The sequence below is a fragment of the Ostreococcus tauri genome (genome assembly GCF_000214015.3).
Source record: "Ostreococcus tauri WGS project CAID00000000 data, contig chromosome 15, whole genome shotgun sequence".
Taxonomy (NCBI): Eukaryota; Viridiplantae; Chlorophyta; class Mamiellophyceae; order Mamiellales; family Bathycoccaceae; genus Ostreococcus; species Ostreococcus tauri.
This window is the reverse complement of record NC_014440.2, coordinates 460,235-476,020: the sequence shown is the minus strand read 5'-3', so window position 1 is coordinate 476,020 and position 15,786 is coordinate 460,235. Positions and strand designations below refer to the sequence as shown.

Below are 15,786 nucleotides of genomic sequence, written 5' to 3'. Positions count from 1 at the left end.
CGCACACGTCGACGCTCGAGCGCCTCGATCGCGGCGAAAATGGCTCAGGGGTCGACAAAGAAAAAGATGTCGCCCATCTCGAAAGATTTCGCCGCGCTTCGCCTGGACGTCGGCGCGAGCGAGCGCGCGGTGAAAACGGCGTATAAAACGCTCGCTCGAGAGCTGCACCCGGATAAATCTGGAGGCGATTCGAAGGCTTTCGTGCGGGTGCAGCGGGCGTACGAGCGATTGATGGCAAAATATGACAGAGATAAAAACGCTTTGCGGGCGATGGGGACGAGCGATGCGGTCTCGAGGCGCGACGCGGGCGGGAGCGCGCGACGCGCGGGTGGCGACGCGGCGAGGCGAGACCACGCTGGAGATCGGACGAGGCGAAGACGCGAGCGCGGTGGCGATGGGAGGCGATTTAAAAGCGCTCGGTGATGAACGTTTCGAAGCTGGCGATCACGAGCGCGCGTTGGAGTATTACGACGCGGCGGTGGCGTACGCGAGAGTGGAAGAATCGAGCGCGTACGCCGAGCTGTATCACGCGCGCGCTCGAGCGCGCATCGCGCTCGAGCGTTGGACCGATGCGATCGACGATACCGATCGCGTCATAGCGGCGCGACCGCTCTGGGGACCGTCGTACGCACTCAAGGGCCGGGCGCTGGAGGGGCTCGGCGCGTGGTCTCGCGCCGCCGAGCTGTATCGAGAGCAATCAGAGCGAGCGATGAGAGGGAATGCGGACGACGATGCGAGCCACGACCTCGAGCGAGAATTTGCGGACGGTCTACGTCGTGTCGAGGAAGCGATGGCGAGGCAAGATCGAATGGCTTCTGTTCTGGCGCATCGAGGACGGGTCGTCGCGTTGGCCATGGCACCGCCTTCGCGTCTGGACGCGGAGAGAGACGTCACGATTCCTGCGAACGCATACGTGGCGACGATAGGTGAGGATAACTATTTAAAAGTATTCAGCGTACCGCATGGCGAGTGTGTGCGCTCGGTGAAGCTCCCGGTGAGAGTGACGAGCTTGAAATGGTCACCAGAGGGCGACGGTTCGCTCGTCGTCATCGGCCAAGCCGGTTTTGTGGGGATTTGGCGATTTCATCTCTCGCTCGATGGAAAACCAGAGGCAAAGACGACTGATTCGATAGAACTCGTTGGACTTCCCGAGTCAGTCGACGTCACGGCGGTTGATTTCGATCGGACGGGTGAGTTTATTGCCGTCGGCGCGAGCGATGGGTCGCTGTGCGTGTGGGACGCGACGCACGCCACGTTAGACCTCGCCGTCCCCGCCGGTCTGAACGCACACAAGCGTGGAATCACAAGTTTGGCGTTTCATCCCGTCCGCGGTCGAAATCAGCTCACCACGGGATCGCTCGACGGAGACGGCCGCGTTTGGGATCTCGTCGCTGAGGCGACGGAGACCGCGGGTGAGTGTCTCCACACGCTTCGATGGAAGGGTTCTGGCGCCGTCATCGACGTCAACTACCTCTCGTGCGGACGGCTCATAGTGACATCGACTTCATCCAGCGCGTCCGCATCCGCAATCATGTCGACGAACAGAATGCTCGTGTGGAGCTCGGTGAGCGGGCGTCTATGCAAGTGGTACGACGCGCACTCGAGTCGAATCACCGCCTTCTCTTGGCATCCGCATCCTGGATCGCGAAACATCGCGGTGACGGGATGTGACGACGGCGTGTTGCGCGTGTGGTCCATCAGGGCGTCTCCGAGCGGGGCGGGGAAGACGATTCTCGCGAATGGTGATTACGCTGGATCGCTCGGCGAATCGCGAGGAGTTGACGTCAAGCGCTCGGGCGCGCCTCTCGCCGTCGCACACTCTCCCATGGGCGGTCTCATAGCCGTTTCCACGAGAGATGGTCACTTACGTATTCACGACAGCGATACGCTCGAGGCGACATCCTGCTGGCGCGCGAGTGAATCCAACGCAGTGACGCACGTCGGTTGGAGTCCGTTACCGATGTCGCTCGACGCGAGCGAGCGCTTGACGGCTACGTCGCCGTGGATGGTCGTCACAGGTGGAGAGGACGGACAGATGAACGTGTGGAAAGTCGCCCGAGGCGGTGAGGAGGATTCGTACTCAGACGATTTCGGTGATGAAAACGCTTTGATGAAGCGCGAGAAGAGCGCGCTCGAGTCTGCGCCGGCTGGCGTGTTCACCGCCCGCGACGTCAAGACGTGGTGGGACGACGGCGAGTGCGCGAGCGAGGTGACGCCTCGTGAAGACGCTTTTGGGTTATATTTGGGTCCATCACCAGAAGATAAACCGATTCACAAGGCGCTGTCGATCGGTGAGGCTCCCGAACAGCTATACAATCCTAACCGACTAAGCTCAAAGTATTTGAGTCTATCGCTGAGAGACGGCGAGTCGGCTTCCGTCGAGGCCTTCAACGCGAATGAGGAGAAAATTCGGCAGCTCCAGAGTGAGCGCGCGGCGTTCATGAGTGATGAGACGAAATCATCGGTCGATAAGCGGGCGTACAGCGCACGATTCGCGACAGATTTAAAGCCTCTGCAAGAGGCCCGAACGCGCCTGTACGCCGCTCTGCAATCGCAGTAAACTAAAAGCTTGCGTCGTTCCTCGTACAGTGTGAATCATAGTTACAAAATCTACAACGAAAATAAAGTATAAGTAGTCGTAATAACGCGTGGCGCGTGTTCGATCGTCGACGCGATCGGACGCTCCATCGAAAGTCAAAAAATCATTCGTCCACGTCTTCATGTGGAGTCTCCGAATTCGGAAGTTGTTTCGTCTCGCACCGATCGATCATCGTCTTGAGCGATTCTCGATACCTTCGAACGTGTTCCATCCTCGGATTTATTCTTAACGCGGCATCAAAGCTCTCGAGGGCGTCCTTGTACCGATGCAACGCGAGGTAGCACAACCCCTTCCCCGAGAGCGCGCCAAAATGCTGCGGGTTCAGCGTCAGCGCGTTGTCGCAATCTTCGATCGACAGATCGTACAGTTGCATCAGGTACAGCGTCGTGGCGCGCTTATTATGTGCCTCTGCGAACTCGGGCTTGGCTTCCATGATTTCCGTGAAGATATCTCGCGCCATCGGGAGCCCGTCCGGGACGATGCTCATGGCTCGTATGCCGTCCAGCAACCGCGCGTCGTAATAACTATTCCCGCTCTTTTGCCACAGCATCCACAGCGCGTGCTCGATCGCCTGCGCCGCACCTTCGTACTCATCCGTCACGACGCACAAAGCACGCGACAACGCCGGGGTTAACCTCCGATCACCCAACTGCACGACGTCGGCGCAAATGAGCTCCGTCTCCTCTGAATTCGGCTCCCTCAACCGTCTCGCCAACGCCGCCGCCAACGCCGCGCTCGGCGTCAACTCCCGCTCTTTCCTCCGTCGTTCCTCCACCAAAATCTTCGCCAGTTCAAAATCTTCCATCTTCACCGCCTCTTCGATTTTCCGTTCCGCCAAGGCTTCGTTGAGCACGTACTCGTCCACCGCGTTCGGCTCTCGCCCCCGTCGCCGCGCCGCCTCTCGCACGCGTTCACGCATCACCCGCCCATACTCAACCACCGTCGGCGTCGTCGTCGCGCCCGGTCGCGCCATCGCGCGTCCACGACGTCCTCGACGCCGTCGCGAATCCTCTCGTCCCCGTCGCCCACATCGAGGGATTCCTCCCCCAGCGCCCCGTCCCGCGCCGAGTTCCGCGCTCGCCCGCGCGCGCGCGACGGCGGCGGCGTCCGTGTGCATCGCGGGCGCGACGGACGCGCGCGCGCGACCGCGCTCGGGGGGCGACGGCCGTGAGTGCGGCCTCGACGTCGTGGGAAGGGGGAAATATGGGGTCTCGTTGTCTGATGCCGTGGCGACCGGTGTCTGGTGATGCGAAGCGACGCCACGGACGCCGCGGACGCGGCCGATGGCCGACGGCGACGTTCGAGACGCGCGCGGTGGGACCACCGAGCGGACGCGGTGACGACAACGACGCCAATGCCGAACTCAGCGCCCGCGGGCGGAGACGTGGGCGGGGATGAGGTAGGTGATGTTCGCGCGGGCGTCGGCGCCGCCGGAGGCTTCGAGCGCGCAGAGGGCGGCGCGGACGAGGGCGGCGATCGAACGCTTCGATCGGCCGCGACCGGGGAGTTGGTGGTCGTGCACGCGCGATGAGCGTGATGCCGGACGGAGGTCGTGGATGTGGTGGACGTCGTCGGCGTGGAGAGATGGTCCGCGGCGCTCGCGCCACGCGCGGGCGTCGGAGAGCACGGCGAGCGAGACGTACACATCCTTGACGTCCTTGAGCCCGTTCAGGGCGGGTAAGAGCTGGCGGTAGTACGGGACGAGTGCTTCGCCGATCACGGAGGAGCCTTTCGCGAGCTCGCGAGTGAACTCGAGGGCGACGGCGACCACCGCGGGGTCGTCGTCCTCGAGCGCCGCCTTGAGCGGGAGCACCATCCTCGGAAGCGCCTCGAGCAACGCCCGCTCACCGCACGCCCTCGAGAGCTCGCTCGCCCCTCGCACCGCGAGCAATCTGTACGGATGCCTCGTCTCTCGCATCCCCTCCACGAATAACGGGAGATACGTCGACGCGTCCAAACTTCCCGGGTCCGCTCGCCACGTCACCGCGTTCACCCCTCGGTGCGCCACCGCGATCGGGATCGCCCCAGAATCGTACCGCTCGCGGAACACCGCGCGCGTCCACCGCACCATCGTCCCACCCGTTCGTTCGTCCGCGTCTCGGCGTCGCGATGAGACCACCGACGCGCGCGCGACGGTCGTCTATTTTTGCACCTCGGTGCAAAAAAAGACGATTCATCTTCTTTTTCCCTCGAGGGGAACAACGCCCGTCGCCCGCTCGCACGACATCGCGCGCCGCCGCGCTCGGCGACGTCGACGCGCGCGACGCGATCGGTCGATCGGTCGGAAAGAATTATCACCGTCCGAACGCGCGCGCGCGGGAGACGCGGGAGCCGCGCGCGCGATGGAGGCGCGCGGACGCGGATGGGGCGACGGCGACGGCGTGGACGTGCGATGGCTCGAGAGCGAGCGAGCGGAGGCGTTGCGACGGGCCGAGGCGCTGCGCGATCGCGTGTTGGCGTCGAGACGGTTGTTGAGCGAGGAATTGCGCGCGCGACGAGACGCGGAGCGGGGGCGACGGATGCGGTACGGTGGGGACGAGACGGAGGCGTCGCGCGGACGGCGGGCGGCGCCGACGCGGGAGCGCGAGCCGACGACGCCGACGCGGGCGGCGAGGCTTCGTAGGGAGACGAACGATTTGGGAGAGAAGTTGGAAGATTTACGAGCGAAGCTCGAACGGGCGAGCGCGGCGAACTCACCGGGGGTGTCTCGCGGGCCGTCGCCGCTGGCGTCGCCGCTCAAGGCGTACGGAGACGGTGACGACGCGCTCGATCGAGCGAAGGGGACGATGCGAGAGCGTTTCGAGAGCGAGTTGGAGAACGCGAAGAGAGAGGCGCGAGCGGGGGAGGAGGAACTGCGCAAAGAGCTCGCGCGCACGCGAATCGAGCTAGAGAACGCAAGTCGCGCTCGCGCCGAGCTGGAATCCGCGCGAGAAGAATCACATAGACTCGCACAGTCGCTGAGCGCAGAGACGACCGAGCGAGAGAAGGCGATCGAGCGGGCGGTGAATGCGGCTAGGGAGGAATTCGAAAGGCGCGCGCGAGATTCCCGCGACATTGCGGAGCGAGAGGTGGCGGCGCGCGTGCAGGAAATCGCCGAGCTCCAAGCCAAGCTCGTCGCCGCGCGCGCTGAGTTCGACGCGCATCGCAAGGCAGAAAGCGGAGCTCTTTCGTCACAAATCGCGCAACAAACGACGATTCAGCATAATCTCGTGCAAGAGCTCACCGAAGCGAAGACGGAGGAACAGCGAGCAAAGGTGCGGGCGAGAGCGCTTGAGGAACGCGTCGCTGAACTCACAGAGTCGCTCGAATCGGCGCTGAAACAGAATGCGGTCGCGGCGAAGGATCAGAACGAGGCGGTGTCACTTAAAGAGCGAACGCTCGGCGCGGATCACGTCGCAAAGACGATGGAGATGGAGAGGCTGAACGAGGAACTTAAATTAACTGTCGAGCGTCTGCGAGCGGATGACGAAGCGCGCTTGAACGCCATCGCGAGACTCGAGGGTGAGCTCTCGAAGGCGAACGAAGCGTTGACAGCGTCGACGAAAGCCGAGAACGCGTGCACGGTGCGAGCGAAGGCGCTTGAAGAGGAGCTCGAGCGCGTCAAGAGTTCTGCGAGTTCTGCGACGGATTCGGCGATGAGCGAGCTCCGCACCAAGGCAAGCACGCTCGAGGATCGCGTGCGAGAACTCGAGCTTGAGCTCGAAACCGCGCTCGCTAGGTACGAGACAAACGAGGCTGAGTATCAAAAGATTGTCGAGGAGGTTACGGCGAGAAACGAAGCGCTCATGGCGAAACACGTCGGCGCGGTGGACACTTCGACCAGGACGCTGCAGACGCAAAACGAACGCCTAAAGAACGAGCTTGACGCCCTCACGAAGGAGCTCTCGGAGACACGACGCGCCTCTGAAACTGGAAGCATCTTTGCTTCTTTCCTCGGCGGACCTTCGGGTCTGAGCGCGGCGACGAAGAAGCAAATAAAGGACCTTGAGGATCTCGCCGAGTCACGCGCCGCCGCGTGCGAGGCGCTCGAGACACGTCTTCGCGAAACGGTTGCCGAGCGCGACGCCCTGCGCGCCCAACAAACCAATCCAACCCCATCCCTGGCCTCGCTCTTCGGTCTCGTGTGAACCCATTCTTAGCATACAGTCACGTCTATCGGTATTGTTTTACAAAAGGACAGCTGGCGGTCATGAATCGCGCGCGCGTCCACCCGAGCTAAAATCGCCCCGTGCCCTCGTCCGTTTCATCGTCGACCTTGACGATCGCTCAAACTCACGCCATCTTCGCCATGGCCAAAACCGCGTCGCACTGCGCGCAGTGATGATACGTATCGCTGAACGAGTCGCCGCACAGACACGCGCTCAGCCCGAACGTCACGATCGCCGCGAAGCACGCCGAGGCCCCCTTCACCCGCACCACGTCCGCGGGCCCACTGTGTCCGCAGTGCGGGCACGTCATGACCTGCGTCCCGTGTCCTTGCGTCGCCCCCAAGTACGCGGGGCGCGTCGAGTGCACTGGCAACCCGACGGGAATCTGTTCTTCTTGCACGCGCTGCGGCTGTTGCGTCGCGGGGAGCACGACCACCGTCGGCGCGTTCGCTTGTTGGGCGTGCGGGGGCACGTAGGTGGGTCGATACGCGTCGGGGTCGGGGTAGTAGGAAGATTTGTCCATGACGCGGCGGCGAGGCGAGGAGTGCCGCGCGGGACGCGACGCGACGATCGAATGAAACGTGCGAGAAGAGACGACGCACGACGTAATGATACGGGTGGATGGTTTCAATGATGCCGTGTATCACGCGGGCGAAATGGTCGGGATCAGGTGCGAATGACTCCGCGCGCGAGTTCGGCGTTTCGCTCGAGCTACGCCGCGTCCGCGACGGAGCGCGCGCGCGCGGTGATCCTGGCCAGCCGAGCCTCGGCGCTCGCGAGCGTCTTCGCGGGTGACGAGCGACGGTCAGGGCGGTTGGACTCGGAGAGCTGCCACGATTTGGAGCGAACGCGCGCTCTGCGCGAGGACGTCTCCACCGCTCGAAGACGCTCGATTTCATCATCCTTGGCGCGTATCTGCGCGTTGGCGTCGGCGACGAGGCGGTGGGACTCGCGACGAACGGCCTCGGCCTCTTCGCGTGCTCGCGTGACGGCGATCTCTATCTCGGCGACCTCCACCGCGAGCTGCGCCTCGCGCTGTTCGAGCTCCAATTCTCGTCGCTCGAGCGACCGCGCCCGGGCGCTTGATCCGGCGCGCTGCCTGTCGCGAAGTATCTGACCGTACAGCTCTATCGCTTTCACCTTCGCCGAGCTCGCTGTAGTTTCGGCGTCTCGCAATCGCGCGTACGCCGCCTTGAGCGCGTCCTCGACGGACGATGGAACAGACTCAATCCACAGGCTCTGCATCGCAAAGGCGTGCGGCGTTCCTGCGGCGCCGATGGGAATCTCCACCGATCTCTCATCGCCCTTGATCGCGATTCCGGTCGCATCGTCCATTGCATCGAAAGCGTAGGTGACACGCAAGATGGCCGGTCGTCGAGTTTCCTGCACTTCACGAGTCTCAAATCTTGTCTCGAGAGTCGTCGCCTCATCCGGAACGAGCTCTGAAATATCTTCGCTCACCAATATCACCAGTCTCTTGCCGTCGTGCGCTCGCACGCGCGCTCGCACGGCTTCCGTGACGTCTCGACTTGCCGACAAGTACGGATGTCCCTCGAGCGAGGCGTGCACTATTATCAAAACTCGTCCCTTTCCGCGCTCGGGATCGCCCTCAGGGAATAAGCGCGCGTGATACGCGTTCGCCAACGCCTTGGCCCCGAGCGCCGCGCGACGGAGCTCGACTACCGCCTCGTCGGCGTAGGATCGTTTACTCGTCTCTGGTTGATCCATATCGTCTTTCGCCTGGAGTCTCTCCGTGAGCGCGTTGACGCGTTCGCTCAAGACTTCGTTCGTCGATTTGAGTGCCTCAATCTCCGTCGCCGCCGTTTCGAGCGCATCCTCCAGCTCTTTCGCGCGCCTCTTCGCCTCGTCTTCGGCTTGACGATATGTATCTTCCCTATCGACCTGCATCTCAGCCGCCGCGAGCTCGAGCGCTCGCACGCGCGCCTCCGCAGCGTCGGCGCGCTTCCGCTCGCGCTCCACCGCGCCGCGACTCTGATGCGCCATCGCGTTCGTCTCCGCGTTCGCCCTATGCGCGCTCGCCGTCGATGCCCTCAGTTGCTCGCGCATCTCTTCCAGCTCCTCCACCAATCTCACGCGTTCGCCTTCACATTCCTCCAGCGCCTTTCGTGTCGCCGCGTCGCCCGAACCGCTCGGCTCCGCCACCCGCGTCGACGTCTCCTTCGACGATATCGCTCGCTCGCTCGCTCGCTCGCGCGCAGATGCATCGATCGGCGATCGCACGTCGCCCTCCCGCGACGCCAACGCCCGAAGCGCGACGTCTCGAGCGTGCACGGCGTTCTCCAACTCGAGGCGCAGTTGGTCCACGAGCTGATGATTAAAGTCTCTCTCCGCCCGTGCGTCGCGTTCGAGCGACGAAGCGTCGCGAAAGAGTCTGCGCATGACGCAGAGAGGTGTGTGGGCGCGCTCGGGCGGACGGCGCGCGCGCGGGTGCGCGCGCGGAAGTGTGTGGGAGGTCGAGGGCGGCGCGAGGGCGTTTCTGTTAGGAGCCGAGCGCTCGCTCGCGCGGCGGCGATGATTCATGGTGTTGATTCGTCGTTTAATCATAAATATTAAAGGCGACGCGCCGAGCGCGCCGGCGACGATGTTTTTGCGCTCGTCATCTTGACCTCGATTCGAGGAGCGTAACAAGTAATGGTTGCGGTAAATGCGCTCCGCAGGCGCCGCGCAAGCGCCGCGCCGCGTGAGCGCGCTAAATGTGTTATTCGCTCGTGCGACACGCGAGCGACCTCCTCGAACGAATCATCCGTCCTCTCTCGACGGTATCTTGGATTTAATACATGAAGGCCGGGTCCGACTCGGCGTTCGCGAAGTCGATGGAACCAGAGTCCACCGGCTTCATCGCGAGCAAGCCGATCAAGTCCGCGGCGAAGGCGGCGAAGAGCGGCGCCTTTTGCAAGTTCTTCATCGCATCCGGGGCATCGCTTTGACCGATCGCCTTAAGCTGGGTGTTGACGCCCACGAGGCGGTCGAGGCGCTCCTTGAACTCCGGGTTGTAGGTGTCGATGACTTGCGGGAAAATCGTAGCCGTCGTCTTGTTGGTTTGGTGAATCACGTGCATGTTGAATTGCGTCGTGTCCAAGCCGAGAGATTCGTAGAACTCACTGCGGCCGTGGTCGTTCAAGTACATGGTGACGTACACGGAGAGGCAGAAGAAGCGAGCCCAGAGCTTGGACTCAAAGGTGTTCAAGAACTCCGGGCGCGCCTTGAGGATGGCGGAGAAGAAGTCGCCGTGGCGGTTCTCGTCTTGGCACCAGTTCTCGAAGTACTTGAAGAGCGGGTAGAGCTGCTCATCCGGGTTCTGTTGCAAGTGGCGGTAGATGGAGATGTATCGCCAGTAGCCAATCTTCTCGGACAGGTACGTCGCGTAGATGATAAACTTGGGCTGGAAGAAGGTGTACTGTCGGTTCTTGGTCAAGAAACCGAGGTCAAGAGCCAAGTTAAAGTCGCTCATCGCCTTGTTCAAGAAACCGGCGTGACGAGCCTCGTCCCGAGACATCAAGGTGAAGATCTCCGCCACCGCCGGCGCCGTCTTCTTCATGCGTCGCCCCAGCTCCTTGTACAGCAAAAACCCGCTAAATTCCGCGGTGCACGATCGCTCCAAGAACTCGATGAAAATTCTGCGCGGTTCACCCTTGATCGAATCCGCCGCCGCCTTGAACTCATCGTTTCGCACGAAGTGCTTCTGGTTAAAGTCCTCGCGGAATTCATTCAAGATCGCTTCGATCTCCGTCTCATCCAGATTCGGGTTGATCTCCGTGCTGAACAAGCGTTCCATCTCATCGAAATCCGTGGTGTAAAACCGCGGGGTCAACAAGTTCTCCCGCGCCGCCTCCTTGATCCCGTCCCGCATCTTCGCGATGCCCGTCTCGGCGTCCACCGCGGCGCGCGCGATCGTTCGCGGCGCGCGTCCGTTCGCCTTGGACGCGCGCGTCGTCGCGCGCGCGCGCGTGGACACCGCGCGCGACGCGCACTGAGAGACCGTCATCGTGCGCATGGTCGTCGTCGTCGTCGTCGTCGTCGTCCCGGGCGCGGGGAAGTGCGGACGACGCGCGCGCGACGTCACGGGACGCACCGGACGTCCGCAGAGGGACTCTTCCACGAGTGATCACTCGTGGTGTGCCCACACACGGACGCGAGCGAATCACGGGGGCGGATAAGATTTCGCGATTTCGCCCACTCGTAGTGCGGTGGTGTTTATGGCCGTCACGGACGCGAACGAGGCGATCCGCGGGACGGACGGGGGGTGATTTTTTTATCGATGGATGTGACGTATTCTGGGTGTGTGACGTCTGTGTGAGATCGCCAGTGGTCGATCACACCCGAGAGACGCCCGCGGGGCGAGCGATGTTCAATGGGAATGGTTTCCGGGCGCGGCGCGACGCGACGCGCGGGCGACGCGGAGGTCGGTGACGACGGAGGCGGACGCGGTGGACGATGGATCGTGAGATCGAGGGCGGTGGTGATGGTGTTCGAGCGGGTGGTGAGATTGGACGCGAACGCGCGCGTGGGGTCGTCGTTTGAATGATTACTTTCACTGCAAAGTTGGCTAGGTTGAGTCGACGAGACGGGCGGCGAGTTCTCGCTCTCGCTCGCGTGGACGACGCGCGCTCGCGTGTGCCTTGGAACGCGATGACTAACTCATCGCGTGGCTTCACTGAACGAACATCGCGTCGCGCTCGATCGCGAGCTCGAAGCGAGCCCTCTTTGCGCGCTCGTCGAACGCGCGGATCGGAAATCTAAACTTCGAACGGACCCAACTTGCCTTGGAACTTAATCTTGGCCGGGTTGGTGTTCTTACCGATGGAGCGCATGTTTTGGTTGGCACCCACGCGACCCTTGTTAACCTTTTCCGGGTACACACCATCCTTGGGGTGCAAGTATTGCACCTCACCGGACGGGAAGACGCGGTAGATGCAACCGTCGAGCTTCATCTTGGAGCGGAAGGTGTTCAAGAGCGCGAGGCACTGCTCCTTGCGCGCGAGCTTCAAAAGGTTCGGGCCCTTGCGCATGATCGCGGCACCACCGGTCTGTTACGATTGAAAAACATGCGGGCTTCACGTCAGTCTCGTGTTTCGAAAAAACGCAAAGATGCGTGTCGCTCTTTGAAAAGCGCGCCTTCGGCGTCCTCGCGCGCGTCGCTCGCACGCACCGGCATCTCGAAAATGGCTTCCTTCTTCGCCTCCCACGTGAGCACGTAGAACTCCTCAACCTATTCGTCGACACGTATCACATCGTCAGTCATCATTCACCCGTACGCGAACGACGTCCACGTCCAAACGTCATCCTTCGCGCAGTCTTCACCAACGTCTCAACCATCGATACGGTGCGCCCACGCGCCCACCTTCCTCCCCCCCTCGCCTCGTCGCAACGCTCGACGCCGCCATCGAAGACAGAATCACGACAACGAATAATTCCACCACGCATGCACGTCATCATCGTCCACGCCTCATCGTCGCGTCGCGCGCACACCGCCCGATCGCATCCTAGGTCGACCCCGTATCTTCACCGCGACCCGATCCTCGATGTCGCCCCCACGCCTTCGCCCTCGCCGCGTCCATCGCGATCGATCGCACGACGCACCTGCGCCTTGCGCAAAAGTCCCCCGGTGGAACCACCAAAGATCGGAGACGGCGTGTTCGGGTCCAACTTCGGCGCGGTCCACACCGCGGGCGCGGCGGATTCCGTCTTCGCCTTGGCCTCCTCGGCGCGGACGATCGTCGCCGATCGCGCGCTCTTTCGCGTCCGCATCGCGGTCGGCTTCGCGACCGCGCGCGCGGGGGCGTGCGTGACGGACATGGCGAACATACTGACGCGTCGGGGCACGGAGTGTGCGTTCGCGCGCGCGCGTGTGCGTCGTCGCGCCGTCGTCGATCGCGCGCGATACGCTCGGTGCACGATTCGTTTTCGCATTCCCGTCGCGCATGGGTACACACCTCGCAGTGTACGACACAGATCACGTATACGCGTGCACATCTAAGCCATGTGTGTACCGAATGCGCGGCATCCCGCGATCGATGGCATCGGTATCCACCACATTGGTACAAACCTCGCAGTGTACGACACAAATCACGTATACGCGTGCACATATAAGCCATGTGTGTACCGAATGCGCGCTCGACCCATCGACGGCGGTCGCGCGCGCCCGCGACGGACGCCGACGCCGACGCGCGCGCGCGCGCGATCGCCCGGACCGCGCGCGCGTTCGACGCGGGATATTTTCGTCCGCCGTGACGCCGCGCGCGTCGATCGATGGAGCGCTTGCGAGCGATCGCGAACGGGCATTCGGGCGGTGGCGGCGGCGACGGGGGACGCCGCGACGCGCTCGCGGCGCTCGGCGTGGACGCGCGCGCGGGCGACGGGGCGGCGTCGACGAGCGATGATGACGACGAGTGGTTCGAGGCGTCGGAAGGGGGGGGGGGGTTGCGCATGCGAGGCCCGATCGAGATGGATGGGGAGGCGTACGCGGGACGCGGGACGACGCGGCGGGCGCGAGAGGAAGAGACGCGAGGAGTGGTCTCGAGCGATGCGAGCGATGCGAGCGATGCGAGCGATCTGAGTGCGGAGGAGGAAGATTGGAATGATGCTGCGGAACGGTACGGAGAGCGAGACGAAGGGGGGGGGGAGGATGCGTTGGACGCGCGCGGCGCGCGGGCGAGAGACTTGTTGGGCGGCGACGCGGACGGCGACGCGGAGCTCGCGCGAGAGCTTCGAGCGTTTCAGGAGGAGGAGGCGCAGACAAAGAAACTTGTGGATGCGCGAGCGCAGCACGTGGCGAAGGGACGGGCCGTGCGGGCGCAGCGCGTGGTCTGGGAGCGAGCTTTGCACGCGCGGATTCGCTTGCAGAAAGTCGTGAACGGGGCGGCGAAACTGCCGACCGCCGCGGCGTGTCGCGGGATGAAGCGTGCGTCACCTGACGCGAGTGATGCGCTGCATCGTCTGTCTCGGGCGTCTCGACGAGCCATGCGCGCGTTTACCGCGTTGCAAACGGCGTTGATGACCAACATACGCGACGTCGCCGCGACGCTCGAGGACGCAGCCACAATCGTGGACGTGGAGGACGACATCGATGAGGTTTGGGGGAAGCACGACGCCGCATATCGAGCGTTTGCGAGTTATCGTGACTCAACGTGCGATCGATGGCATCGAAAATCCACCGTCTCCGTTGGGGGCACATCGAGCGGCGGGAGTTTGAAAGCTTTCAACCAGTCCATATCGCAGCAGGTGTCGAGCACGATGAGAGCGCCGACGCGTTTGATAGAAAAGTCACAACCCGCGAAGCGCGCTGCCCCGGCGAGGTTGGGTGAGAAGCGCTATGTGTACGTCGATGATAATGGTGAGACGGGCGTGAATGCGGACGGATTGGATGAGGGCGAAGCGCGGGAGGTGGAGCTGTACGACGACGTTGACTTTTACGAGCAGCTTCTGAAAGAGTTACTCGAGAGCGGGAACGACGCCGGCATTACAGATGGACAGACCGTCGTAAAACAGACAAAGCGTCGTAAGAACGTCGACCGCAAGGCAAGCAAAGGTCGCAAGCTTCGTTACCACGTCCAAGAGCCGCTCGTGAATTTTACGCAAGCCAACGACGTGGAAATTCCGGCGTGGGCGGAACGCGTTTTCGCGCAACTCTTTGCGTCGCACGCGTGATCGAGACGCGCGCTCGAACCGGTGGCGTAGAGTAGATGAATCTAAATTATCATCACACAATACAGATGCTGCATAATCAAACATAATTTGTTGCCGTCGATCGTCCGTATGTATTTCCAACGGGAGTTTTGGCAATTCGTTTCTCACGCGTGTACACTGACGCACGTTCACGTCGTCGCACTCTTTTTTAATTGTTCCGGGACGACGCGACCGTTCTCATCGGTCCACTCCGTATCATACATGTGTTGATCATGACGCTCGCCGATGACCATCCAACTGATGAGCGCCGTCGACATCGGGTTCTGACACTCGATGGTGAGGACGTTGCCGACGACGGAGCCTCGTACGGGGTCCCAGTCGCTCTCATTTGACGTGAACGATTGGACGTCGCGATTGAGCGCTTCAAACGTGCCGAACGTCATATTCGACGCAGCGTCGATGTTAATCGTAGCTCTGCCGTTCTGTAAACGAACCTTGCCCCTGTAGATGAGATCCGCTCTCGGTCCCTCAATGAAGGAGTGATACAAATCGTGCGTGTGGCTCATCTCGGGGAGCGGGTGATCGATCTTGAAAGAGCCACTCGATTTGGATAGCGCGCCTCCCACGGTGAAAGCGCCAGATACTCTGCCTTCGCCTTGTACGTCAAGGTTTTTTTCGGGCGCTAGGCCGATGCCGAGACGCCCGTCGGCAGTCAATCTGACGAGCTCCGTGGTACCGGCCATGAACAAGTGACCCCAAATCGCCGTATACTGATTGTAGTATTGTGGGGTGCCAAGTGAATTGTTCCGCGACGTAGTTCCAATGGTGAGCGTGCCAGCACTATTCAAGTTTATTTTTGTGCCCACGGCGACCGTTTCTGAAATTGGAAAATTCAAGGTGCCTTCGACGTTCAAATTACTTGTTATACGAGATGTTCCCGTCACGTCCAGATCGTAGCTCGGATTCGTCTTCCCGATGCCCACCTGACCCGTCGAGTCCACGGTCACGCGCGCGCTACCACCCGTGCTCAGCGTCAGGTCCTGCCCGCTCACGGAGTTCAAAGTCACAGCGCCGCTCGCGTCCCAGCTCAGGATGCTCGTCGAGTCCTGCTTCAGAGCGAGCGTCGACGACGCCTCTGATTTAAGCACCACGTCATCGCCGCTCAGCGTCAGATCCTGGCCGCTCTTCGCGCTCAAAGTCACAGCGCCAGCGTCCGTCCAGCTCAAAATGCTCGTCCCGCCCTGCGCCAAAGACAAAACACCGGCGGCATCGATCGTCACATCATCGGCAGCGTCGAGCGTGATGTCGTCCGTCGATGTCAACAGGATATCACCCGTACCGGCGCTCGTCAAGCTCACATCGGAATTGCTCGCAGAGGTCAAACTCACCGCG

The 15,786-nt window shown here is 62.2% G+C and overlaps 10 protein-coding genes across 10 annotated transcripts; 3 read left to right on the top strand and 7 right to left on the bottom strand.

Moving 5' to 3' along the window:
- Positions 1-39: 39 nt before the first annotated feature.
- OT_ostta15g02740 (WD40 repeat) lies at positions 40-2,560 on the top strand (the record flags this gene model as incomplete). The annotated part of the gene is made up of 2 exons (XM_022982461.1): positions 40-313; positions 345-2,560. 2 exons carry the CDS (start codon positions 40-42, stop codon positions 2,558-2,560), a joined length of 2,490 nt encoding a protein of 829 aa, XP_022841214.1.
- A 142-nt stretch (positions 2,561-2,702) lies between these two features.
- On the bottom strand, positions 2,703-3,572 carry OT_ostta15g02730 (Tetratricopeptide repeat; the record flags this gene model as incomplete). The annotated part of the gene is made up of 1 exon (XM_003083380.2): positions 2,703-3,572. One exon carries the CDS (start codon positions 3,570-3,572, stop codon positions 2,703-2,705), a length of 870 nt encoding a protein of 289 aa, XP_003083428.2.
- A 390-nt stretch (positions 3,573-3,962) lies between these two features.
- OT_ostta15g02720 (Parkin co-regulated protein) lies at positions 3,963-4,670 on the bottom strand (the record flags this gene model as incomplete). The annotated part of the gene is made up of 1 exon (XM_022982460.1): positions 3,963-4,670. The coding sequence occupies one exon, from the start codon at positions 4,668-4,670 to the stop codon at positions 3,963-3,965; it is 708 nt and encodes a 235-aa protein (XP_022841213.1).
- Positions 4,671-4,941: 271 nt separating this feature from the next.
- On the top strand, positions 4,942-6,726 carry OT_ostta15g02710 (unnamed product; the record flags this gene model as incomplete). The annotated part of the gene is made up of 1 exon (XM_003083379.2): positions 4,942-6,726. One exon carries the CDS (start codon positions 4,942-4,944, stop codon positions 6,724-6,726), a length of 1,785 nt encoding a protein of 594 aa, XP_003083427.2.
- A 145-nt stretch (positions 6,727-6,871) lies between these two features.
- OT_ostta15g02700 (LPS-induced tumor necrosis factor alpha factor) lies at positions 6,872-7,270 on the bottom strand (the record flags this gene model as incomplete). The annotated part of the gene is made up of 1 exon (XM_003083378.1): positions 6,872-7,270. One exon carries the CDS (start codon positions 7,268-7,270, stop codon positions 6,872-6,874), a length of 399 nt encoding a protein of 132 aa, XP_003083426.1.
- Positions 7,271-7,458: 188 nt separating this feature from the next.
- OT_ostta15g02690 (unnamed product) lies at positions 7,459-9,147 on the bottom strand (the record flags this gene model as incomplete). Its single annotated transcript, XM_022982459.1, has 1 exon — positions 7,459-9,147. One exon carries the CDS (start codon positions 9,145-9,147, stop codon positions 7,459-7,461), a length of 1,689 nt encoding a protein of 562 aa, XP_022841212.1.
- A 391-nt stretch (positions 9,148-9,538) lies between these two features.
- OT_ostta15g02680 (Rubrerythrin) lies at positions 9,539-10,753 on the bottom strand (the record flags this gene model as incomplete). Its single annotated transcript, XM_003083376.2, has 1 exon — positions 9,539-10,753. The coding sequence occupies one exon, from the start codon at positions 10,751-10,753 to the stop codon at positions 9,539-9,541; it is 1,215 nt and encodes a 404-aa protein (XP_003083424.2).
- Positions 10,754-11,504: 751 nt separating this feature from the next.
- Positions 11,505-12,564, bottom strand: OT_ostta15g02670 (Photosystem I PsaD; the record flags this gene model as incomplete). Its single annotated transcript, XM_022982458.1, has 3 exons — positions 11,505-11,795; positions 11,918-11,977; positions 12,349-12,564. 3 exons carry the CDS (start codon positions 12,562-12,564, stop codon positions 11,505-11,507), a joined length of 567 nt encoding a protein of 188 aa, XP_022841211.1.
- A 453-nt stretch (positions 12,565-13,017) lies between these two features.
- On the top strand, positions 13,018-14,415 carry OT_ostta15g02660 (Apoptosis-antagonizing transcription factor,C-terminal; the record flags this gene model as incomplete). Its single annotated transcript, XM_003083373.2, has 1 exon — positions 13,018-14,415. One exon carries the CDS (start codon positions 13,018-13,020, stop codon positions 14,413-14,415), a length of 1,398 nt encoding a protein of 465 aa, XP_003083421.2.
- Positions 14,416-14,582: 167 nt separating this feature from the next.
- Positions 14,583-15,786, bottom strand: OT_ostta15g02650 (unnamed product; the record flags this gene model as incomplete). The annotated part of the gene is made up of 1 exon (XM_022982457.1): positions 14,583-15,786. A coding segment is annotated over one exon (1,204 nt), but the record flags the coding sequence as incomplete, so codon positions are not given.